The sequence below is a fragment of the Caretta caretta genome, chromosome 5, assembly GCF_965140235.1.
Source record: "Caretta caretta isolate rCarCar2 chromosome 5, rCarCar1.hap1, whole genome shotgun sequence".
NCBI lineage: Eukaryota > Metazoa > Chordata > Testudines > Cheloniidae > Caretta > Caretta caretta.
Window position 1 is genome coordinate 55,282,477 of NC_134210.1, and position 27,219 is coordinate 55,309,695.

A 27,219-nucleotide genomic window follows, 5' to 3' on the forward strand; every position below is an offset into this window, starting at 1 on the left:
ATTTGGACGTTTAAAAGCGCACTGGTGCAGTTTACTGACTCGCTTAGACCTCAGCGAAACCAATATTCCCACTGTTATTACTGCTTGCTGTGTGCTCCACAATATCTGTGAGAGTAAGGGGGAGACGTTTATGGCGGGGTGGGAGGTTGAGGCAAATCGCCTGGCTGCTGGTTACGCGCAGCCAGACACCAGGGCGGTTAGAAGAGCACAGGAGGGCACGGTGCGCATCAGAGAATCTTTGAAAACCAGTTTCATGACTGGACAGGCTATAGTGTGACATTTGTTTGTTTCTCCTTGATGAAAACCCACCCCTTTGGTTGACTCTAATTCCCTGTAAGCCACCCCCCCCTCCCCTCCTCCCTTCGATCACCACTTGCTGAGGCAATAAAGTCATTGTTGCTTCACATTCATGCATTCTTTATTAATTTGTCACACAAATAGGGGGATAACTACCAAGGTAGCCCAGGAGGGGTGGTGGAGGAGAGAAGCACCGGGGTGGGGGGTGGTGGAGGAGGGAAGGACAAGGCCACACAGCACTTTAAAAGTTTAACACTTTAAACCTTATTGAATGCCAGCCTTCTGTTGCTTGGGCAATCCTCTGTGGTGGAGTGGCTAGTTGGCCGGAGGCCCCCCCCACCGTGTTCTTGGGCATCTGGGTGTACTCCACCCAGCAGTAGGCGACTGGGTGTGGAGCATCTGGGTGTGGAGGCTATGGAACTTGGGGAGGAGGGTGGTTGGTTACACAGGGGCTGTAGCAGCGGTCTGTGCTCCAGCTGCCTTTGCTGCAGCTCAACCATACACTGGAGCATATTGGTTTGATCCTCCAGCAGCCTCAGCATTGAATCCTGCCTCCTCTCATCACGCTGCTGCCACATTTGAGCTTCAGCCCTGCCTTCAGCCCGCCACTTACTCTCTTCAGCCCGCCACCTCTCCTCCTGGTCATTTTGTGCTTTCCTGCACTCTGACATTGTCTGCCTCCATGCATTCATCTGTGCTCTGTCAGTGGGGGAGGAGCTCAGAGAACATTTCATCACGAGTGCGTTTTTTTTCACCTTCTAATCTTCACTAGCCTCTGGGAAGGAGAAGATCCTGTGATCCTTGAAACACATTCAGCTGGTGGAGAAAAAAAAAGGAACAGTGGTATTTAAAAAGACACATTTTCTAGAACAATGGCTACACTCTTTCAGGGTAAACCTTGCTGTTAACATTACATACACAGCATATGTGCTTTCGTTCCAAGGTCGCATTTTGCCTCCCCTCACCACGTGGCTAGCCCCTCACCCCTCCCTGTGGCTAACAGTGGGGAACATTTCTGTTCAGGCACAGGCAAACAGCCCAGCAAGAACGGGCACCTCTGGATGTCCCCTTAAGAAAAGCACCCCATTTCAACCAGGTGACCATGAATGATATCACGCTCCTGAGGATAACACAGAGAGATAAAGAATGGATGTTGTTTGAACGCCAGCAAACATACACTGCAATGCTTTGTTCTACAATGATTCCCGAGTACGTGCTACTGGCCTGGTGTGGTAAAGTGTCCTACCATGGTGGACGGAATAAGGCTGCCCTCCCCAGAAACCTTTTGCAAAGGCTTAGGGAGTACACCCAGGAGAGCTGCAAATGCCAGGGCAAATTAATCATTAAACATGCTTGCTTTTAAACAATGTATAGTATTTTAAAAGGTACACTCACCAGAGGTCCCTTCTCCGCCTGGTGGGTACAGGAGGCAGCCTTGGGTGGGTTCGGGGGGTACTGGCTCCAGGTCCAGGGTGAGAAACAGTTCCTGGCTGTCGGGAAAACCGATTTCTCCGCTTGCTTGCTGTGAGCTATCTTCCTCATCCCCAAAACCTGCTTCTGTGTTGCCTCCATCTCCATTGAAGGAGTCAAACAACATGGCTGGGGTAGTGGTGGCTGAACCCCCTAAAACAGCATGCAACTCATCATAGAAGCGGCATGTTTGGGGCTCTGACCCGGAGCGGCTGTTTGCCTCTCTGGTTTTCTGGTAGGCTTGCCTCAGCTCCTTAAGTTTCATGCGGCATTGCTTCAGGTCCCTGTTATGGCCTCTGTCCTTCATGCTCTGGGAGATTTTGACAAATGTTTTGGCATTTTGAAAACTGGAACAGCGTTCCGATAGCATGGATTCCTCTCCCCATACAGCAATCAGATCCCGTACCTCCCGTTCGGTCCATGCTGGAGCTCTTTTGCGATTCTGGGACTCCATCACGGTCACCTCTGCTGATGAGCTCTGGCCAGCGTGGGAAGCTGCAGGTGACCATGCAAACAGGAAATTGAAATTCAAAAGTTTGTGGGCCTTTTCCTGTCTACCTGGCCAGTGCATCTGAGTTGAGAGTGCTGTCCAGAGCGGTCACAATAGACCACTCTGGGATAGCTCCCGGTGGCCAATACCATCTAATTGCATCCACAGTACCCCAAATTCAACCCGGCAAGGCTGATTTAAGCGCTAATTCCCTTGTCGGTGGTGGAGTAAGGAAATCGATTTTAAGAGCCCTTTAAGTCAAAAAAAGGGCTTCATCGTGTGGACGGGTGCAGGTTTACATCAATTTAACACTGCTAAATTCGACCTAATCTCCTAGTGTAGACCAGGGCATTGAAAGGTAGACTAGAGGGTCTGGGTCCAAACTACTTCTTAGCCTTAGGGCTGCTATACACTACTTTAACACAAATGAACAGGACTTGATTTTTCTCTGAGTACCTAAGAAGACACCCTGCCCAGTTAATGCTGCAGGGTGGCAGCTTTCACTTATGCTCCCTCTTAAGGTTCCGCTGTCAGAGGAGACTTAGCAGGGGCTCACCCTGTCACATCTCCATCCCTTTCCCATCTCTAATATGCCCCTTTCTTCCCCCTATGTTGTGGGAATGGTTTCTAATTCAGGATGCAGCTCTCTGCTGCTTCCACCAGTTTTACACTGGCAGAGAATTCACCTATTATCACGTGCAAACCCCTTTTTCTCAAAATTTGGCTCTTTTGATTTAAATGGCTTGGCATTCAGTATGTTCTTTTGATGACAGAAATCCCACAGTGCCTCCTCTCTGGAATTTTTTTTTTTTTTTGGATTCATCTCTGCTTTCTAATCAGATCTGATTAGATTGGAAAGCTCAGGGTTTAAACTGGGATATGAATTATTGCTGAGTCCACATGTTTATTTCATTAAGCTTGGCAGAGTTGTAAATTAAGACTGGAGAATGCATAGCAAAAATTCAAAATAAATTACCATTACACTATGTGTCATAAATATAAAGGGAAGGTGTAAACCCCTTTGAAATCCCTCCTGGCCAGGGGAAAGCTCCTCTCACCTGTAAAGGGTTAAGAAGCTAAAGGTAACCTCGCTGGCACCTGACCAAAATGACCAATGAGGAGACAAGATACTTTCAAAAGCTGGGAGGAGGGAGAGGAACAAAGGGTCTGTGGCTCTCTGTATGCTGTTCTTGCCAGGGACAGACCAGGAATGGAGTCTTAGAACTTTTAGTAAGTAATCTAGCTAGGTATGTGTTAGATTATGATTTCTTTAAATGGCTGAGAAAAGCATTGTGCTGAATAGAATAACTATTTCTGTCTGTGTATCTTTTTTGTAACTTAAGCTTTTGCCTAGAGGGGTTCTCTATGTTTTTGAATCTAATTACCCTGTAAGATATCTACCATCCTGATTTTACAGGGGGGATTTCTTTATTTCTATTTACTTCTATTTTTTATTAAAAGTCTTCTTGTAAAAACTGAATGCTTTTTCATTGTTCTCAGATCCAAGGGTTTGGGTCTGTGGTCACCTATGCAAATTGGTGAGGCTTTTTATCCAACATTTCCCAGGAAAGGGGGGGTGCAAGTGTTGGGAGGATTGTTCATTGTTCTTAAGATCCAAGGGTCTGGGTCTGTAGTCACCTAGGCAAATTGGTGAGGCTTTTTACCAAACCTTGTCCAGGAAGTGGGGTGCAAGGTTTTGGGAAGTATTTTGGGGGGAAAGACGCGTCCAAATAGCTCTTCCCCAGTAACCAGTATTAGTTTGGTGGTGGTAGCGGCCATTCCAAGGATGACGGGTGTAATATTTTGTACCTTGGGGAAGTTTTGACCTAAGCTGGTAAAGATAAGCTTAGGGGGTTTTTTCATGTAGGTCCCCACATCTGTACCCTAGAGTTCAGAGTGGGGGAGGAACCTTGACACTATGTTTCAAAGAAATACCAGATTTTGGTCACAATCTTTATAAATCCATCCGAAAGAAAACTGTTGTTTTCTTTCTGCTATCTGATATATACCTAACCAAACCTATTACTTTAGATCCTGTGGCATAAGGAATTAATTAAAAACTTTAAATCAGAGACTGTTAAAGACCCCATGGTAGAACTTATTTCCTAGGGTGCATCCTCTTGCTATATAATTGGCTTTTTCTCTCCCCTGCCTCCCCACACTATCTCATGTCCTTGATCCTATGTGGTAACTGATGCTTCCATGGTTGTCTATAATGAAGCTCTAAATTCTTCCTTCGCCCTCAAAATGAACAACACAGATCCCTCATCTGTTTTCTTCCCATTTATCTCCATACCCTTCACTCTTTCTTCTTCCCCTTCCGCAAGTTACTTTCTGTTGTAGCTCTCCCTTTTCTATCCTTTTCACTGCTTCCTATCCCCAGCTTTCCTACCTGTCTTCTCTTATTCTTCACTAAAGTGGAAAACTTTTCTTCTGGCCAGTTTCCCACCCCCTACATCCTGAAATTTATCGAGGGTTCATGAAAAATTGCACTCTTCAGAAGATTGTTCCCCTTGCAGAGACCTAGCTAGCTTATGTTTAAAGCCAGCCAGGTGGCTGTGTTCCTTACTACTTTGTCAGATTCCTTCCCAAGGTGGTCTTGAGGAAAAGGATGAATGTTAGCAATAAAAGATATAATCAAATTCACATGGCTATACTAATCTAATGGAACTGATAAATGGGATAGCAGTAAATTTCATGAAACTATTCCCTGAAAGCATGTTCTTCTTTTCCTGCTAGTTTTTCTTCTCATGTAATTCTACATATACTAGTAGAATGTTCTGTACATGCTAATTATTGACAATTTGATTGTAATTATGAGATTTTGCAGACCCGTTAAAGGCCACCACAATCACAGGCTGTGTTTTTGGCTAAACATACTGTTGATAAAACATTGCAGTTTCTGTGATTCCTAATGTTTCCAAATAGAACCTTGCGCGCGCTCTCTCTCTCACACACACACACACACACACACACACACACACACACACACACACACACCACCTAAGATAACATTTAAAAGAAATGAATCTTGATTCCTCTGACCCCCACCCTCCTCACTCCCGACAAAAGCCTGAGATGCAGAACAAGCTTCAATATTCAGGAGACTGCAAATCCACTTTTGCATCTCTCTCTTTTTTCATCTGTGAAAATCCTCTCTTTAAACTGGCTGGTCAGATCTAGATTCAGGAGTGAAAAAACACAGGCATGCAATGCATCATAAGCTTTTATCTCAGTTGCTAAGATTTATGCTGGAGGCGAAGCTGCAGGTAAAAAAATAAAAAAAAATCTATTGGTATAAAATGATACATGTCCAACTTTGTTTACTGTGGCAATCTTATAGTTTTTCTAAGGATAGCTGCTTCTTAATACTTTCTCAACAAAAAGATAGTTACAGATTTAGTTGAGCTGGTCCTTGGTTAAACACATACAGGATTAAGTATGACATAATGATCCTGCACATCTGCCTATTTGATGGTATTAAATATATTATATCATTTACTGTACCTCCATTTATTCCTAATTTGAGTTTTGTTTAAGGGAAATGTATTTTTTATGATTAGTACTTTTAGCATATAACACATTGGTATTATAGAATATCAGGGTTAGAAGAGACCTGAGGAGGTCAACTAGTCCAACCCCCTGCTCAAAGGGAGACCAAATCCCCAAATGGCCCCCTCAAGGATTGAACTCACAACCCTGGGTTTAGCAGGCCAGTGCTCAAACCACTGAGCTATCCCTCCCTCCAGTATCCTTTATAAGCTTCTTGCTGATGTGACTTTCTGCTAGCAACAACCTGTTGGCCTAGTTCTGCAACTCTTGCTCACAAGCATAATCCTTACTTGTCTGAGTAGGACTGCTAAATGGGACTGCTACCTTGAGATAGGACTATTCTTGACTAAATGGGACTGCTACCTTAAGATAGGACTTGCTGCTTTAAGCTAGCTGATGGACATTTGTGCATTATAATGTTAAAACTCTTGAAAATGTGAAGATGGAAAAACTGCTCATATCTAAAACATGACTTTGACAGATATGGCAATTGACTAGAGTATTCTTGGAAAACCTTGTTGAATTAAGTTTAAATAGCTTTGGAGTCCATTGTACTAAATGCAAAGTTTGTGTATTACTATGAATCCTGAGAAGTGTTATTAACTTCACATAACTATATAGAACAATGGGCCAGAAAGAGTTGGGTTTTTCAAGTCGTTTGCCTGGAAAACTCTTTGGGGAGGTGAATACAAAATCCCACCTACAGTTATGCAAAAGCACAGCCTTTTAAAGATACACTCTGAGAAGGGAAAAATTGTCTACTTACTACCTGTTCCTGAAATCCGAAGATCAAAGATACAAGGCTGTTTAAAGGAAAGACTGAACTATGCATGGGTGTGTTTTTTCTGAGCTAAAGCTGTTGTGAATTTGTAACCACAGAAAACTCCCATTGTGAGGTTTGAAGGACGGCTGAGCCCCTGCTTGAGTTGGGAGTGGGGGATGGAGTCGATCACTGGTAAGCATATTGGCATGCATGTGCATTCTTTTTATTGTTTTTACTATGTTTTCTCTGTTATGTTTTCACCTTAAGAATAAATGTGCTTGCTTAGAAAGAGCTGTTTGGTATTTTATAGCTGTGGGCAATTATATTGTTTGTAGCCTCTGAAGAGAATGCAAATTTAGACAGTCTGGCTTGCTGGAAATAACACAATTTAGGCATGGAACGGTGCAGACTGGAAAAGCCCCAGTCAGGAGGGAGAGAGATGTGGGTCTTTGCTCAAGAGCAGTGATCATTGTAAGCCACAAGCCTAAAAATGTGTTTTGTTGCTGGTCACAGAGGGGGAATACAGGTGCAATTGCCTGACCTGTGACAATGGAGTCATCAGACGAGAAGATGATCTTTATAATGTAATATAAAAGACAAAGAGCTAATAATTTTTTTACATATAATGCTTGAATGTCTTTCATTTAACAAATCAATGCATTTCAATGGGACTGTTCCAACAAGCAAAGACTACCAATGTGAGTAACAATTTGAGGGATCGCTAAAATTGTTAGGTCAGAAATTCCCAGTGGAACTGAGACACTTTGGATATTTGCAAAGATAAAAACTAGAAATCAAGATGTTTTATTGAGAAAAGCACAGGAGCTATACAATGAAGACATTTTACTATGCAATCATTGCACTTGTAAGTTACAGTGTGCCTGACAGTGCCCTGTTGCTGTGTAGGGGATGACCCACTTTCACACGCATCCACAGCAATCAAGCACAATATCAGAACCTTCTCTGCCCTTCATGAGTACATAAGAATGGCCATACTGGGCCAGACCAATGGTCCATGTAGTCCAGTGTCCTGTCTTCTGGCCAATGCCAGATGCTTCACAGGGAACGAACAGAGAGGGCAATTATCAACTAAGCCAGCCCCTGTCATCCAGTCCCAGTATCTGGCAGTCAGAGACTTGAGAACGCCCGGAGCATGGGGTTGCATGCCTATCTATCTTGGCTAATAGCCATTCTTGGACCTATTCTCCAGGAACTTACTTATTTTTTTAACAGAGTTATATTTTTGGCCTTCACAACATCTTCTGGCAATGATTCCCACAAACTAACTGTGCATTGTATGATGAAGTGCATCCTTATGTTTGTTTTAAACCTGCTGCGAATTAATGTCATTGGGTGACCCCTGATTCTTGTGTTATGTGACGGAGTAAATTAGATTTCCTTGTTCCTTTCTCCACAGCATTCATGATTTTATAGACCTCTATCATGTCCCCCCTTAGTCATCAATTTTCCAAGCTGAAAAATCAGTCTTTTTAATCTCTCCTCATACGGAAGCTGTTCCATACCCTTACTTATTTTTGTTACCATTCTTGGTACTTTTTCCAATTCTAATATATATATATAGGAATCTTAAAATGGAAAAATGACTGTCCTGAAGGCTGGTTTACAGAATTCTGCTGTGGAATTGAAAACTGAAGCCTAAAACATAGCAACTGTTCTAGCATCTGAAGTTCAACTCTTGGAAAACTGAAACATCCAGAAGGTTTCTTTAATAGACCTTTTTAGAAAATGCAGTTGTATTGGTGCTGACTACAGGAGTAATAAGTAGTAAACAATTCCTGAAGGATGAATGAAATATACATATGTATAACAGTGAAGTATCATGCTGTTTTATAGTAGTGAATAGCCTCAGACAACTTGGTAGTTAACTGATAGAACAGCTAGTGTAGTTTAAATATATATAAATATATATAAAAGAGATAGAGACACCCCAAAGGAGACAGGAGGCAGGGCTAGGTCCCATCCCATGTGCTGACCAGCAGAGATGAGCAGCTGTACAGGGGGAGCAGCATAGTGAGATATTGTGCCCCTGAAGGGGTGGATCACAATCCCATTGCTCACCACATTGAAGAATTAAGGTAAAAATTCTGCCTTCTGCTGTGAGTGTAGTGCTACACCACCTGAAGCTGGGGACATTGCCTGAAAGGCAAAATTGAACCTCAGAGAGGTAGATGCTTATAGTGGGCAGAGGAAGGTCCTTTTTCCTGTCTGTGCACTATGCAGGACCTGCCACAATTTAGGTTTATGGCTATTACATGTAACACAAAAGAAAATGTTAACTAATTATTAAAAATTGTTGCTTGCAAGATTCTATTACATGATTTTAAAAACAACTCAGTGCTTGATTCTGAATGTTATCCATACAAATTCAGATAATATAAATTTTGTTTGTATAATATGGATTTGTGTACTAAACTGGCAAAGTGACTGTGGATTGGATTGCCCAGCCCTAGGCTTTAGGGGTTCTCTTTTATTAATAAATGTAATTAATACATTTATAAATAAGAACATGGGTATCACCAACTTTGGATCAATTAGTAAATCCATTTAGTAAATATCACCTCATTATTTCTTTACTGTATTTATTTGTTTTATCATAGTGTTTAGAAACCCCAGGCACAAACTAGGATTCCATTTTGCTAGGTGAACAAACGGAACAAAAAGATGGCCCATACCCCAGAGGAGTATCTGAGCAATCTGAGTATCTCACAGGCATCAATCAGCGAATTTAGATCTAGTTAAAAAACAGGTCCACATTGCTGTGAAAAACTTAACAATTTAGTCTTTTTTCCCCATAAAAAAATTACATTTTGAAAGCTTTCAACCTGTTCTACGTATCAACCCCATTAGGTAGATTGGGAACTGAAACAGATCTTTTGAATCACATTCCAGTGCCTTATCTACTAATAAACACCCTTCCTTCCTGAAGCATGGGGCACTTCTATCCTTATTATTGTCAGAAGGTAACATTTTCAAAGGTGCCTATGGTGCTCAAGGGTATTTAGCAAAGAGAAAAGGAGGACTTGTGGCACCTTAGAGACTAACAAATTTATTTGAGCATAAGCTTTCGTGAGCTACAGCTCACTTCACCGGGTGCATTCAGTGGAAAATACAGTGGGAAGATTTTATATACACAGAGAACATGAAACAATGGGTGTTACCATACACACTGTAAGGAAAGTTATCAGGTAAGTTGAGCTATTACCAGCAGGAGAGAAAAAAAACCTTTCCAAATTCAAGCAGATGGACATCATACCAAAAGGACTGAAGGTAAAAAATCCATTACAATCTACATACCACACAGACTATGCTGACAGCTTGTGCCACATACTCTCAAAGAAACTGCGGAACCACCTGATCAACATCCTATACAGCAAATAGGGAAAGATTAAGAATGAGCTCTCAAAACTGGATACTCTCATACAAAAACAACCTTCCACACAAACTTCCTCGTGGCTGGACTTTACAAATACTAGACAAGCCATTTACAACACACACTTTGCTTCTCTACAAAAGAGAAAGGACACTAAACTATCTAAACTACTATATGCCACAAGGGGACACAACAGTGGTTTCCTTAACCCACCCAACAATATTGTTTATCTATCCAGCTATACTCTTACCCACCAGAAGAATCTATCCTATCTCGGGGCCTCTCCTTCTGCCCCTTCACTGCCACGAACATGATACAGTTCTGTGGTGACCTAGAATCCTATTTTCGATGTCTCTGACTCAAAGAATATTTCCAACACACCTCTGAACAACATAGTAACCCACAGAGACCTTCCTACCAAGACTATAAAAAGAAGGATTCTGGGTGGACTCCTCCTGAAGGTTGAAACAACAGACTGGACTTCTACACAGAGTGCTTCCATCGACGTACACGGGCTGAAATTGTGGAAAAGCGGCATCACTTGCCCCATAACCTCAGCTGTGCAGAACACAATGCCATCCACAGCCTCAGAAACAACTGACAAAGGAGGTGCTGTCGTCATCATGAATAGGTCTGAATATGAATGAGAGGCTGCTAGGCAGCTCTTCTACACCAAATTCTACAAACCATTACCCTCTGATCCCACTGAGGGTTACCAAAAGAAACTACACCATCTGCTCAAGAAAATCCCAGAAAAAGCACAAGAACAAATCCGCACAGATACACCCCTAGAACTCCGACAAGGGGTATTCTACCTGCTACCCTAGATCCATAAACCTGGAAATGCTGGATGCCCCATCAACTCAAGCATTGGCACCCTGACAGCAGGATTGTCTGGCTATGTAGACTCCCTCCTCAGGCCCTACGCTACCAGCACTCCCAGATATTTTTGAGACACCACTGACTTCCTGAGGAAACTACAGTCCATCGGTGATCTTCCTGAAAACGCCATCCTAGCCACTATGGATATAGAAGCCCTCTACACCAACATTCCACACAAAGATGGACTACAAGCTGTCAGGAACAGTATCCCCGATAATGTCACGGCAAACCTGGAGGCTGAACTTTGTGACTTTGTCCTCATCCATAACTGTTTCACATTTGGGGACAATGTATATCTTCAAATCAGCAGCAGTGCTATGGGTACCCACATGGCCCCACAGCATGCCAGCATTTTTGTGGCTCACTTAGAACAACACTTCCTCAGTCTCATCCCCTAATGCCCCTACTCTACTTGTGCTACATTGATGACATCTTCATCATCTGGACCCATGGAAAAGAAGCCCTTGAGGAATTCCACCATGATTTCAACAATTTCTATCCCACCATCAACCTCAGCCTGGACCAGTCCACACAAGAGATCCACTTCCTGGACACTACAGTGCTAATAAACAATGAGCACATAAACACCACCCTATACCAGAAATCTACGGACTGCTATACTTACCTACATGCCTCCAGCTTTCTTCCAGACTACACCACACGATCCATTGTCTACAGCCAAGCTCTACGATACAAGAGCATTTGCGCCAACCCCTCAGACAGAGACAAACACCTACAAGATCTCAATAAAGCGTTCTTACAACTACAATACCCACCTGCTGAAATGAAGAAACAGATTGACAGAGCCAGAAGAGTACCCAGAAGTTACCTACTACAGGTCAGGCCCAACAAAGAAAATAACAGAACGCCACTAGCCATCACCTTCAGCCCCCAACTAAAACCTCTCCAGCGCATCATCAAGGATCTACAACCTATCCTGAAGGACGATCCATCACTCTCACAGATCTTGGGAGACAGGCCAGTTCTTGCTTACAGACAGCCCCCCAACCTGAAGGAAATACTCACCAGCAACCACACAACAGAACCACTAACCCAGGAACCTATCCTTGCAACAAAGCCCGTTGCCAACTGTGTCCACCTATCTATTCAGGGGACACCATCATAGGGCCTAATCACATCAGCCACACTATCAGAGGCTCGTTCACCTGCACATCTACCAATATGATATATGGCATCATGTGCCAGCAATGTCCCTCTGCCATGTACATTGGCCAAACCGGACAGTCTCTACACAAGAATAAATGGACACAAATAGGCATCAAGAATTAAAACATTCAAAAACCTGTCGAAGAACACTTCAATCTCTCTGGTCACTCGATTGCAGACCTAAAAGTGGCAATTCTTCCACAAAAAAAACTTCAAAAACAGACTCCAATGAGAGACTGCTGAATTGGAATTAATTTGCAAACTGGACACCATTAACTTATGCTTGAATAAAGACTGGGAGTGGATGTGTCATTACACAAAGTAAAACTTTTTCCCCATGTTTATTCCCCCCCACCCTTACTGTTCCTCAGATGTTCTTGTCAACTGCTGGAAATGGCCCACCTTGATTATCCCTACAAAAGGTTTCCCCCACCCCCAGCTCTCCTGCTGGTAATAGCTCACCTTACCTGATCACTCTCCTTACAGTGTGTATGGTAACACCCATTGTTTCATGTTCTCTTTGTATATAAAATCTCCCCACTGTATCTTCCACTGCATGCATCCGATGAAGTGAGCTGTAGCTCACAAAAGCTTATGCTCAAATCAATTTGTTAGTTTCTAAGGTGCCACACGTACTCCTTTTCTTTTTCCAAAGATATAGGAACTGCTCTCTCCCTAGGATGAAGAGTGTTCCAAAATGGGTATTGGAAATCAGGCCATAGTTCTTCACATCTCTGCATCGGCCCACAGAGTGGGACCAGCAGACAATGGTGAATATGCTACACTCTTGCAAAGGTAGTGGCCATGCTTCTGTGTTGGGGAGCTAAGTGAATGAGCCTTCCCCATGTTGTCCTTGGAGTAATGTGGAGCTACACAGCCTCGAACTCTGAGCTTTGTCTAAATGGTACAGCTGAAACCTGTATTAGGAAACATTTTTGCACTTATATTTATGGCTCTCTTAATAATAAATTTGGAAAAGTAAATTGAATAGATGACAGCCAGCACAGATTTGTAAAAGCTAATCATATCAGACAAATGTGTTTATCTTTTTAATGAAATATCTTGGGCTGATAAGAGGCCATGATATTTAATATACCTGGATTTTGCAGGAAGCACTGCACATGATGGATTCTTGCACAAACGCATTAAATATGGGTAAGGCAATAAATTATTATGATGTGTAAATAATTGACTAGTAAATATAAAGCAGGAGATTGTGTTAGAATTGTATATTCATGGTGGATGTCAGTGAGGCATGGAATGCATCTGGGCTATATATTGGAAACAATAACTGTATTTTTATTAATGAGCTAGGTAAATCTAAAATGTGTAAGATCATTACATGTGTAAATTATGCTAGAATAGAATGAAAAGCTAAGAGTCAGGTGGATGCAGCTGTTTTTCTTTGATAATCATGGTAGATTAGGCAAATGGCATTCCGAGCTGGAGTATGAGTTTTAAGCCCTAGATTTTGCAGCCTTTATTCAGTAATCAGCCTTTAATGAACAGTCATTATCCATGTGAGTGGTCCCATAGCCTTTGATGGGACTACTCACATGAGTAAAGGCCACAGGACTGAGCCTTTAATACATCTAAATTTTAAAGTTAATAGGGGTGCATTGTAGGATCAAACTGTATCCAACTACTTAATAAACCAAAAGCCATTCATATTTGCATTACAGTGTGACATTTTACATATTTTCATGACATTGGATTTTCTGGGTAACCAATCTAAAAGAGTAGGACATGTACTTTTATGGATTTATGTATCCTTATGTTTTTGATAGACTCTTGATGAGTATTTCTAAATGCCCAGAGCACTAGAATTTTGTAGTTATCCTATCAAAAGCAACAAAGGTCTAATTTGAATGTATGCACTAAAATACACACAATTCATAAACTACCTATTAGTATGATAATTGGAGTTCCCTGTAGTTACAGACTTAGAAAGAACAGCTATTATGAGATACAAGTTTGATGACAACATCACACAACACACATGCTCTACCATACTAGAAATACTACCCTATGTTAAAATAGGATCTGAATTACTCTGAAAAGGTTCCTGGCCTTTCTCTCTCACTTAAGCAGTCATAACACAGACACGTACAATGATTTACATTAGCAAACACCGTAAATGTGTTGAACAACTTAAGTCAGAGTATTAGACAGTTTTCTGGGTTTGTTTTAATCTTTCCTGTGCAATAGTGGAGCTATTATAAGGCCAAATTAGCAAGGACTTATTGTCATGCATCCTACCCCACTATGAGGAAAATCCGGGTTTATTGTTAAATTAAACTGTTAACGTTAAAAAGGCCGCAGAGAAGCATTTATAGTGTTAGCTCCTGTAGTCCTTACACACCCGTATGCAATCCCTTCACAGGCAAAGGGCTACAGGATCTGTGCAGCAGCATACCCTCTGGTTTTCCTGAATGCTTCAATGGCAACCAGGCTGCCTGCTACCAGGTGACTCTCATTCCTGCATGGCCTTCCCAGCCCAGCTCTAACTTCCTGTCTTGCATAGCTGAGCTGTGCCGTACTCCATGGATACAGGAGATTTGGCTTCCAAAAATCAGATTCTTGGATCATGTGCTATCCATTGCATTTTGTATTAGAGCAGATGAAAACAAATTACACTGTGGTGAAACTGGTGAGATTCAAAAAACTCCCTGTATCTTTAAGGTTAAGTCTACATAGACCTGTACTGATGCAGCTGCGCCTCTGTAAGATCTCCCATGTAGCTTCTCTATGCCGACAGGAGAGAGCTTTCCTGTTGACATAATTAGACAACCCCCAAAGAGTGCTAGTAGCTATGTCACCAGAAGAGCATCTCCCACAGACATAGTGCTGTCCACACCAGCGCTTCTGTCCGTGGAACTTTTCAGTCAGGGGTGTGTTCTTTTACACTCCTGAGCCTTGTGTAGACATAGCCTTAGTTGCAAAAAAAATCTATTTTTATTATGACTTTCACATTAATAAACTTCTTTTTTTTTCCCAGCAGTGTTCAGTGGAAGAAGTTTTTTATCAGCCCCACATAGACCACAGCAGAAAGCAGCCTCAAGGTGAGGGAAGGACTTTGGGACCTGCAGTTAGGCAAATTCACTGTAATTTCATAGAGTCCAAAGTTGGAGAGGACCATTATGATCATCCAGTCTGACCTCCTCTGTGACACAAGCCACTGTGTGAATAGACTGGGGGGTTAGAGCAACTAGTCTAGCCCACAAGGAGCTGTCAATATGTGCTTATTGTACTTTCACATGCCTGTAATTCTGAATTGGTTTTTGAAACATCTGTAAAGAGATGTTTTATTTTTCCTGTTTGGATTCCAAGATATGTAACTAGAACTAGGCAAAAAAAATTAGCCCCAACTTTTTTTGTAAAGAACAGATTTGGGTCGACCCAAACATTTCATGAATTTGTATCAATTTCAGCTAATTGTTTCAACAGAAATGAAGAATTAAGAATGAGACACCAGCCCCAGAATAGCCCCCTTGCCTGCTGATTAGGGCATTCACTTAGGAGGAAGGGGATCTGCATTCAAGTCCTTGCTCCAGAGTGAGGATTTGAAGTTGAGTCTCCCACATTCCAAGTGAGTGCCCTAACCACTGCAATATTTGGGTATAAAGGGAGTGTTTCAGCTTTCTCCTCTGGTTTTGTGAGTGAAGCCCTTCATTTCCTTTGCTCTACTAAAATATTTCCAAAACAAAATGTTTCATTTGACCAAAACAATGTTTTCTGACTTCTTTGATTTGCCAAAAATGCCAACAAATTGTCAACCCAAACTAGTTTTTCCCCCACAATTTTTCAGAGCTACCAGCAAACCAAAAAACCCAGCTAAACACATAGCTGTATATGTAACACTAGATCATGTTAGCATTAATATTACAGGAGATGTAGGGGTTTTTTTTCAGGAAACCACTTACAAATCTGATTCTTATCTATCAGTATTAGAATTCACTAAAAGAAAAGGAGTACTAGTAGCACCTTCGAGACTAACCAATTTATTTGAGTTAGTCTCTAAGGTGCCACTAGTACTCCTTTTCTTTTTGCAAATACAGACTAACACGGCTGCTACTCTGAAAAGAATTCACTAAGAGGCACAATCATTTACTCAGAGAAGTCATAGTTAGCGTGTGTGTGCATGCATGCACATGCATCCTTGCTCCAGATGAGGAACTGAAGTCACATTGATGGAACAAATGCAAATTGTCATCTAGCAAATTGTCATTTTTTAAAAAGAAGAACTAGTACAAGCAATTTGTTTTAGGGGGGTGCAACTGAATATATTTAGTACTAGAAGAAAGTAGAGCAGAGAAATTCTACAGCATCAAGTAATAATTGTATGAGTTGGGCAATAAAATTTGTAGACTTATGTTCTGACAAATTAAAAAAAGAGGACAAAGCAAGTTTAATTCCATTTAAGCTGATGTATGGAAATGTTGTTACTTATAAACAAGATGAGACTGACAATGGTTTAGTCCCTAGAATTATGTGGTTTTACTTCAGCTCTCTTTCAAATCAAAGTGAAACGGTGATTCTTTTTTTCAGAGTGTTTCTATTGTATGTGCCTGTGGATGATGGAGACTGAAAAGCTTGGAACTCAATGAAAATACCAAACCAGAACCAGAAAATACTAAAAATGATACTGGAACTCCATACTGGCAAAGTCCCATCTTTCTCTGCAGATTGTTACAAGCTTTTTAAATGTCTTCTACAAAACTGACTACTTTTCTTTAATGAAAGAGAGAATTTAAACAGGAAAAACATGAAATTTTAAGTTTTAGAAGCTAAAATGTAGCCACTTTTTGAAACTTAGGGTAAAGGGCACAGCCACTATTCCATCTTTTATGACTCCCCTACTTCATGTTCTGATATTCTCCCTACCAACGTCTTCTGCCTCCATAGTTCATGCCCAATACATCTAGAAAGGTTTGTCAGAAACTTACCCCTCTCTGCTGAATCAGAGAAGGCTCACCAGGAGACAAGCAACCTCCATAGCAGAGCTGCTAGCTCCACTCCTCAGTAGAGCAGCGTGAATAATTGATTTTTCTGTTTGGTGGCCAAACTGAAAATAATTGGAGAAAAAAAGTTAGTTTTGAACTGAAACTGTATTTTTTTCGGTTTCTCTCATGTAAACAAACAAACCAAAATTTGTCCAGAGGGAAAAAAATGTTTCAGATGTCATTTTGGATTGACATTTCTGAAGTGAAGCATTGATTTGAATTGACATTTTGTTTTGAAAATGTCAATTTGAAGTGAAGTGTTGAAACTGTTTGTTATGAAAATGTCATAACAAAATGTTTTGACATTTCTGAAATGTTTTCAGCTGTTTTCCACCAAAACTGTTTGCTGCATTTGATCTGAATTTTTTAATAGTTTTGGTGCTCCGCAAAATAATTTTTCAGTGAATTCACTATTCCCTGCAAAAATTTTGTTTAGCTTTACTCCTTTGGCAATTTTAGCTGCCATGTTGTTTGTTAGCAACAGGTGTTAGGACATGGTGTAAAGGGAGACAGCGGAGCTCTAACAGTAGTAGCTAGAGAAGACGCACATCCAGTTCTGTTCTGTTGGCAGCTTCTCACTGTTGCTCACATGAAGGAGCCCCATTATCAGATCCCTAGGACTTCCACAGCCAAAGATTGTCATGTGGCATGGAGCTTGAGAGGGTGCCAGTGATGTAGAAAGGACAGGATGGCATAAGAGTCAGGAAGGCAGCAACGGAAAACAGAAGTTACTGGTGAATCTGGGCAGTTGTACTGATTTTCTCTGCAGAGATAAATTCAGATATAATGAATAAGGAGAATATTTCTAAATCATTTTTGTAGTTCAAAATTGTCTCATGTCAGAGGTATTATGAGAATGTGAGTACGCATCCATACAAAATTTTGGGGGACTATGTGTAATTAGTTAGACTTTGTCTACACCGGCAAGTGAAAGACAAAACTTTTGCCATTCAGAGGTGTTAAAAAACATCCCCAAAAAACAAGTTTTGCGGACAGCAAGCGCTGATGTGAACAGCACTTTGTCGGCAGGAGTGCTCTCCTGCCAACAATGCTAACGCTGTTGATTGGGGGGTGGAAGATTTGTCATCAAGAGAGCTCTCTCCTGACAACAAACAGCTACACTGCGCACCTTTTAGCAGCATGGCTTTAGTGTCACAGCACAGTGTAGACATAGCCTTAGAGAAAGGCAAGAAATTAGATGGAGGGAAAATTTTCCAGATGAGACCATTTTGTAAAGGTTTTTAATGTAAAAATGTAATGTAATTATTGCATGAAAAAAAATTACTTGAATAGTTCAGTGTGCTCTGAAGAGCTCTTGTCCCAATTTTGGATACTAAATTAAATCATTAAAATATTAAACAATGGATTATAATCCCTCTTTATATGTAATCTCTATTCATATTTAACTATGTTCTTCCAATGCCTCCATGACTTTATTGAAATGTCTGAAGTTGTGTTTTGGGGGGGTTATTTATTTTTTTTTTAAGCAGAATGATACATTAAAGAAAGGTAATTGCAGAAGACTTTTAAGTTACTGCAAATGGTGATCTTAATGATTCGGGGCCAGATAGCATCTACAACAAGATAATGACACTGAGCAGGCAGAAGAGGCTGCTGTCATTAGGCACATATATACCTGCTTTGGGATTGCCTGGTTAGACGCTTGCTTGTGGATTGGCTGGGCCCTTAACACTTGCTGGTAATTACTACAAATAATTCACTGGGCTCAGAACACTCATCATGTTGGAAGCCACACTACCAAGGCCTCCTTTCAGTGAGGTTGCCCCAGGACATCTATTAAAAGGGGTTTTGTGGAATAGTAATAAAACTTGGTACTGCATTTCCTTTGTCTGATTAACACCAGTGAGCAGATGTAATGGATCCCACTGTCCCATCTTCATCCCACCCAAAGTTCATACTATATCTGTATAAATTTTGCTATTTCATCACCCATCTTTGTTCAAAGCATTATTAGGAACTATGCACATATCACAAATAAATATATGCCACGAAAGAATATCCTTAGTCTTTATCTACTCACCTCTCTCCCAAAGATAAATCACCTCACCCCAAAAGTCCAAACACTTCTTGTTCACTCAGTCATGGGGATAATGTTTTAAATGTTCTAAAATGTCAGAGTTTGAGTAAAAGAATGAATACAATTTTATAAACTCCTTAAAATATTTCTGAAATATTTATTCAGTAATACATGTGGCTTAAACAAAATACAAGATGATGTAGGGTGGTATAAATGTTTGAGTAGTATCTATGTTGGCATGACTTGGGTAACTCCATCATGGCCAACAGAAATATTTCCAGGGACTGGGGTCCTGTCAGATCTCAGTCACTGAACAGGTTGGATTTGTTCAGTATTTGAATGGGAGACCCGTAAGGAAAGACCAGCATGCTGAAGGAAGTGGTGCTGATGATTAGGTTTTCAACATTCAAAACTGGAAGTCTTTCTAAAAAAGATATGCTCTAGCAGGTGACAGAGGGCTTCAAGATCAGGGACATGGCTTTCCATGTTATAACAGACATAAATATGATTTCAGGTCTCCCCTAACACATTCTCCTGACTATGGTTTGCAGAAACAAAGAGATGAATCCATGTCAATTAAGGAGAGTTAAATGGGGAAAATGCCTAGTGCTTATTTTGTTCATACATGCAGTACAGCATCTCCAGGTTTGCTACTGTTAGAGTTCACTTTGCTTGCATAATGAATTTGCCAGGTCAACTGTTAGACCTCACTTCAGATTGGTAAAGCATTTAATTCAGGTGTCTGATAAAATATGAGTTCTGACTGTGAATCTCTGACCTGTATGTTGAATAAAGCACACTAAATAAATAAATAAACCCAGAAGATTAAATTTTAAAGCTGTTATGTTCCCCCTGAGGGAAAATTCTCACATCTAATCACAAAATCCAGGCCTAGTACATCTACCTTTTGTCTCTACCAAACTCTTGCTTTTGACATGGAGTTTAAATCCTGGCTTCAAAATGCAGTGTAATGGCAATTTATATAAAATAGTAGATCCTTCAAAACAGTCTGCTGAAACAAGTAAAAATTCTTGATTTCCAAGTTGCTGGTGGGATTAGGAAGGTTCAAAGTATATTTATGTGCATTTAGACTTCAACTGTCCATTAATGTTTCTTCAGTTTCACACTACAGATTAAAATTATTTACTGTATACTTTATAGAGATGTAGTAGATGCTTACACAGTGGAACACTAGGCTACCATAACTAAATCCAGTTACATTTGAAATTGCAGGGGCCTGTGTTACTTCTGTAACTAGTGGTTATGGCAGGGGTTCTCAAACTTCATTGCACCATGGCCTCCTTCTGACAACAAAAATGACTACATGACCCCAGAAGTAGGGACTGAAGCCTGAGTCCCACTGCCCAGGTGTGGGCACGGGGGGGCAAAGTCAAAGCCAAAGGGTTCAGCAGGGGGCCTGTAACCTAGCTCTGCTGCCCAGGGCTGAAGCCCTTGGAGTTTGGCCCCGGGAGGTTGGGCTCAGGTTTTGGCTTTTGCTCTGGGGCTCAGCAACTCTAAGTCAGCCCTGGCGACCCCATGTGGGGTCACACCCCACTTTGGGGTCCTGACCCACAGTTTGAGAACCTCTGTTTATGGGAACAACTCATAGAGACTACCCTATGCCAGACAAATGGAAACTGTACCCTGTGAAGTCCAGTGGAAAATATCTTTTAAGACATCCACGTACAAGTGAGAAAGTTAACAAAAAAACCCACAATAGATCAGCCACTTATGGACAAACTTTTGAACTCTGATAAAAATGCCCTTCAAAATCCCCAATATTCTTACTGTTTATACCATCAGGACATGTAATTCCTTACTCTTGCTGCTCAAAGACCTCCCACTGAGCCAAAGGAAGCTCCCTGCTTCTCAAATATGAAGCACCCTTTCAGTTTCTGAAAGACAGTGTGTTTAAACACAAAAAAGGTGAAATACAAAATTGATGCTACCCAACTACTGTGAACTTTGAACTGCTCAAATCCAGGGAACAGATTGAAACATGAAAGTGCTGAACATGAACATGATTCAAGGTTCCCTACACCAAAGAAATTATTTTGTTTTTATTTTACTTTTGTTTTATATTTACTTTTGAAATGACAGAAGCCTCACTGGTAACAACATGTTGGAGATAATGAGGGTTTCCAGACAGGACTCAGGGAAATGTCTATAGGCCAAGTCTGGTACATCTGTCCAGACTGTTAAGTAATGCTGCTGTGCAATACACCAATTTTGAGTAAGATACATTCCCTGTAGAAATCCAAGTGGTAAAGTAAATCCAAGAAAATATTCCTTTGGGGGAAAAGACAAGTCAAGGATAGAGGCCTATTAACAAGAGGAGTGCCAAAAAGGCTCACACAATGCAATGACATTGCCAGAAATTGTCTATCTCATGTCCCCAAATAATATGTAGTACTGTGCCAGTCAATATGAGGGATACATTGTGCTGCCCCCTAAACAGAAACCAGACCTGGTCACATGAGTCCATCCACTCACTGTACATATTCTTATGGTGTCCTCACTTCTCTCTTCCTTACCCTAATGAAGATTGGATCTAGATCTGCCTGCTGCTGTGTATAACCTCTTATTTCAAGTTAGAGAAGTTCACATCTCAGCAGCAAAGAAACAAAGTCACCAGCAGCTCTAGGTCTTCCCAGCTCCAGGGTGAAGAATGATGCAGAGACACACCCTTGATGGCAAATGTGAAATGGCTGGGGCAGGGCAGGGGCTGGAGGAATGACTGCAGCTAAAGACTGTGAAGATTACAGAAAAGGGCAGAAGGGCAAGAGGGTGCGCAAAAGGGAGCCTGGAGATGAGGAAAGGGGTTGCAGCAGAGACGCCCTCAGAAGAGTCCATGTGTGGGTGTGAGTGGAGTGAAAGGCCAGGCAAATGTAGTGGGCAGGGTTAGGAGGAAAAGTAGTTAAGGACCCAAAGCTGTGCACTTTGAGGAGTGATGAAGGCATTACAGAACTCTGTAATTGTGAATGAGCACAGAGGGAGCCATTAGGGCAAGGGAGAGTGTAGCTTAGATTAGAATTGATGTTTGGTGATATGTGGATGAGGGTAGAAGATTACGGAAATGGGGCATTTTGAATTTGTACAGGGAACAGAGTGAAGGGCAGCAAACTGATTTGTTTTGGGGGGCGCTGTATACAAAAGGTTTTGTTGTACATAATATAAGCATAGTGTGTATGGACTCTATTCCTCACATTGTACTAAGAAAGAACTATTTCAAAACACTAACTGTCTCTTAGGTTTTACATCATTTTAGGATTAATTCCTGCGGCAAGGGGAATGGAATTATTCAGGAGGTCAAGAGACTCAATTGTCTTCCGCACTGTCACAACCAAAACCAATCAAAATAATTTTAAAGGCTAGGAAAACGTAGTAAATATCACAATAAGAAATATATTGCTGAGATAACTGGGGAATAACTGACGTATAACAGTGAATGCCGCTTTAATGTGTAGTGGACTTGATTTACCTAAAGGGCAAAAACCGGCACCTGCTACACCTTTATCAGAATTCATTCCAAACAGCTTGCAGACACCATTACCACCACTCACCACTAGAGGAGGGAAGCTTTAAACATCATCATAGCCATGCTACACATAACGCTCTCACTGAACTCAGGAGTTCCATGCAGGTAGCAGCTGCTTTCAATAGCTTGTTCTTAACGATCCAAAACTCCTTCTCCTCTTAACTACAAATGGAAATTCTTTCAGTCCTAGAGATGTAAATTTACAATCACTCTGCTGACTTTTAGCATTGTATTCCTAATTTCCACAATATCCCAACAGACAAAAGTAGTACATTTTACTGAGAAGCATTTATGGGAGATGTGGCTTTCACTGGTCAGCATGGGTTCCACCCCTTGACAGGTAACAATGAGCCAGAAGAAAAGAGTAACCAAAAGTATTTTGAGTCCTCCAAATGAGTCCTCATTTGACTCAAAGTTAAGTTTAAGTGGATTTGATTGCTGCATTTTGCAAACCTCTCAAACAGATGTCTAGGTTTACATTTACTGAATTAGTTTGCACTCACAAACTATATTTTAATCTTAAACATCAGTTCTTTTTTTTCACTTAAAAACAAATCCCCTCACCTCCTACATCTCCCCATGATTTTAGGTAAGAGAAGCCTGTTTACATATTAGGGATAGAACATCCTCTATGAGTTAACAGGCTGGAATGAGTGCTCTATGTTACAGCATATATTTATTTTTTCATTATTTGTTTTCTCTCTACCCCTTTCTCTTCCTAAGTCTCTCCTAAGTGGACATTAACCAAATAATGTTTAATTCAAACTCTGAAACTTTCCAACCATATGAATGGGTTTGATATTAAACAAAATGAGTTTGCTTGTTCCTATTTAAAATATTTAGTAGTAGTTCCTCATAAAACCTTTCTGCCAAACACTAGCTTTATTACTGTGGGTTGCATTGTGATGGCAAGAGTAAGTGGGATGGGGACAGGGGATTAGAGAAGAGTGTTGGATGGTTCCAGGAACATAGGGGCAACATGTCCTACAACATTCTTTGTTACTCCTCCAAAAAAGGATCAATGTGCTATAATTGAGAGCTAGTTTTTGGTGGCCTTGTCCTATACCCCAGCTGGCTGACCACACTAATTTTGGGCCATGAACTGCTATAGGGTAACAGACAAGGTTCCAACTTATTGATCCTAGAAGCACTATGCCAGTATTTGGCCCTACTCTCATATGAGTCTATTGCAGGCACAGGTTCCCTGCACCCATCTGCCTCCTATCCATCACAAGACAAGTCATGATCCCGCCTCTTCTTTTCAAGGTCTAATTTAGTGGGAAGAGATTAGTCTCTATCAATAAAAGTTCCTTCCTTTCTGATATAGTATTTCAAAGCCTATAAATAACTTGTAAATCCTGGGCCTACTCCATTTTCAAATCAATGCTGGCTAATAAGGTCTTCATATTATCAAGCCTTCAGTGGATCAAGTGTGTATAAAATATCAGTGGTCTGGACTTTATTATATTTGTACATTATAAATGTGATCAAGTCATGATCACAGTACCGAAGCTACCATTTATTTTTCAGTGGGCTCTTGCTGATTTGAGTTCCAAATACAGCTTGCCATTGTGAAATTAGCATCGGAAAAGATGCACAAAAGTAGATATATCTTTAGTGTGTCAGATATCTTAGATATAGAGGCCCATATGCTAAATGTCCTCACTAGACAAATTTGTCACAAAGCCAATCTGTATTTGTCAGAGGTCCAAACAGTTAAACTGTTAAGCTATTGAAAGGATGTTTTAAAACAAAAATGGAGGCTAACGTGGTAACAAATATTTTGTAACAAATTCAAAAGAGAACTTCCTTAAACTCCTCCTGGGTAAGAGGTGAGCCCCCTCCTCCATCTGAGAACTTTTAAAATTTTACTATGATTGCCTTTAGGAAAGAAAGTAAAAATAAGACCCATTTTTGTACTTACTACATAGTTAGTACAAGCTCAGGCACAGTGCAGTGTGTTTGCTTTCCTACCTTTTACAAAGAGCAAAACTAGCTCCTTCCAGATTTGCACCTCAGGAAAAAAAAACAAATTCATAAATATCCATCTGTCTCTTCTTCCTCAGAATATCAAAGGAATTTTTTTTTCCTCTTGTGTTTAAGAAAGAGAAAAATGGACACAATGCACTGAAACAGTGTGCTGATAGCACATTGTTCAAACCTGGATGCCTGAGTTAGATACACAACTTCACAGTCAGACATCTAAGGACAATTCCCTTAATTTTTAAAGAAGCTAAAAACCCACTCCTAGTGTTTGTACAGTGGGATATGTGAGGGTGCAGCACCTTTGAAAATGTAGGTCGATGGCTACAGCAAGTAGGATCACCCATTCCTGATATAAAACCTACAAGAACAATTCTGTGAAGGACTCACAGTTTTTCAACTGAGGTTTGTCTCTTATGGAACTAGCCATCAGAGTAATCTGCTGGTGGGCCATGAGACAAAACAAAATGTCTTGCAGCCTGCCAGCAGGTTACCCTGATGGGCCACGTGCCAAAGGTTGCTGACCCCTGAGCTATGGGATTCACATCCAGCTCTGGAGCATTTCCAGGCATCAGTGTGATTACAGAGGATATGCAGGACAGAGCTATCCTCTCAAAAACCCTGTATCTCTGCCACAGTTTTGAGTCTGGATGCCCCAGATCTTGGCAACGTGACTCCATTGGAGCTATGCAACCAGGGATTTTCCCAGCTGAATCTGCCTTTAATAGGGGATTTGTTGTGGAATCTCCATGAAGTTATGTACATTCCCCACCTTCCCATCTTACCCAGTGTGGAGCTGGCCAGTACTCACCTTCTCCTTCCAAACAGATCCAAATCCATGGAGAACTCTCTGCCAGATTCTAAAATGGAGGTGAGGAGTAGAGGGATGATCTGATGATGTCAAATGAGCCAGCTTTCTACACAAAAGATTATCCCCCTCTGGATTAAGACAGCTCATATTTGAGGCATCAGTACTTGGTACTGTCTTTGCATTTAATTTGATTTGTTACTACATTTTCCTCACTCTTACGCTGAACAACCTTCCTTCCATTATTTATTTTGCTTCTGAAAGCTCTGATAATCATCTATGATTAGGATTAAAAAGACATCCCTGTCCCAGTAAGCATAATGTTCAGATCAAGACTAAGCAATGCAGTTAGATACGTTATTCCAACTTTGCACTGTACCTCCTTTGTGTCATGTTTAGTGTTATTACAGGAAATGGGAGATAATTTCTTGCTAACTTCAATTGGCAACACTTTTCACGCTCCAGTATTAAATAACAGTGTGAAAGCATCTTCCCTCAGGTTTCGTGCAACTGCAGGTGTGGAAGTTTTTTAAAAATTTTTTCCCAGTTAGTTTCTAGTGAAATCTTTGTTATTTTAGTCTAGATGTTGTATAAAAGCTCTTTTGACCTGCAGAAACTGAGCAACCCTCTGTTGACATTTACAGAAAATGTTAAATTATTGGGACTTTGTACTTTGCAGCAACTCTCATTTACCGGTTTGAAGAGGAAAGAAAACTGTACAGAAATATCTATATTGGAAATGCCTGAGGGCTTGCGAATATATGAGAATGTAAGAACATTTTGCTATTGAGAATGTGTGGCAGAGACATCTTTTAAAGGTCATGAAGGCTCTCTTTATTTCTCCCTATTCAATGGGGCTTTCTTTTTCTTTTAATTACATTTTCTTATTTTCTATGTGTTACCTAGAATAAAGAGAATTTGATGCAATCAAATGAAAAGAAAAGCATTACAGATCTGTAGCGAAGCAGCCCCACTATCTCAATTAGCGATCAATTCTTTTTCAGCTAAACAAAGAGGCTCAAATTATTTTTTCTGCTGATTATTTGCCTCAGAGAATCATCGTTTCCAATTTTTCTCTCAGTTCCTAGTTTTTTTGATGTGGTCTTCTTCAGTCCTTTGATATACTGCAGATTCCATTGCTCCCACACTGCTTAAAGTCATTGATTATGAGGTGAGCAACAAGCAGACAGCCACCCAGTTCAGGGGTTTTCAAAATGGGCTGCTGTGCATGCTAGGGTTTCAGATCTCTCTACCAGTATACATTTTTGAAAGTGAACACTATGAAGTCAAGGTAGTAGATGCTAGATATGGTGGATTTTTTCACTTTTTTGCAACTTGCTGCACCTGGAGTGCTTCCTTTCAGTTAACTCCTCCTGCTCTCATGGTATAGTTCTTTATGGCATTATTATTAATACAGTAGTTGGACTTGTATGATCTCCTCTCTTCTTGAGATGTATCTTGGGCCATTCTCCATTACACCAAGGGCCCTCTGCACTCCTGGGGCATCCATAAAGGCAGTAGGTGTCCCATGTCTCCCATATGTGTGTCCACACCAGTGTTCCCTCTAAGCTGCGCAGCCACACACCAGTCCATCAAATGCCACACACTTGATTATTACAGCCACGCACATCCTAAGCGATGGCGATTTGTGTTCAGGTGCACCTCCCCCCGTTGCTCTGCCTTAGAAGCCCGTGCCAGCTGCTCCCGGGAGCCTCCTGCTTGCTGTGCTGAGCAGGGGGTGTATGCTGATGTCAGGGTGTCCCCCTTCCCCTGCTTCCCCCCTGCTCCTATACCTCATCTCTGCAGAGCGGTGAGGGAGAGGAGGGACAGGGCTTGG

General features: G+C 41.1%; 1 protein-coding gene across 1 annotated transcript; it reads right to left on the minus strand.

The window, feature by feature from the left end:
* Positions 1–518: 518 nt before the first annotated feature.
* Positions 519–17,182, minus strand: LOC125636490 (myb/SANT-like DNA-binding domain-containing protein 7). Its single transcript, XM_048849645.2, has 3 exons — positions 16,959–17,182; positions 1,693–2,262; positions 519–1,113 (listed from the first exon to the last, which is right to left on the minus strand). The coding sequence occupies exons 2-3, from the start codon at positions 2,219–2,221 to the stop codon at positions 1,049–1,051; spliced, it is 594 nt and encodes a 197-aa protein (XP_048705602.1). The 5' UTR covers positions 2,222–2,262; positions 16,959–17,182; the 3' UTR covers positions 519–1,048.
* Between the last annotated feature and the right edge of the window lie 10,037 nt (positions 17,183–27,219).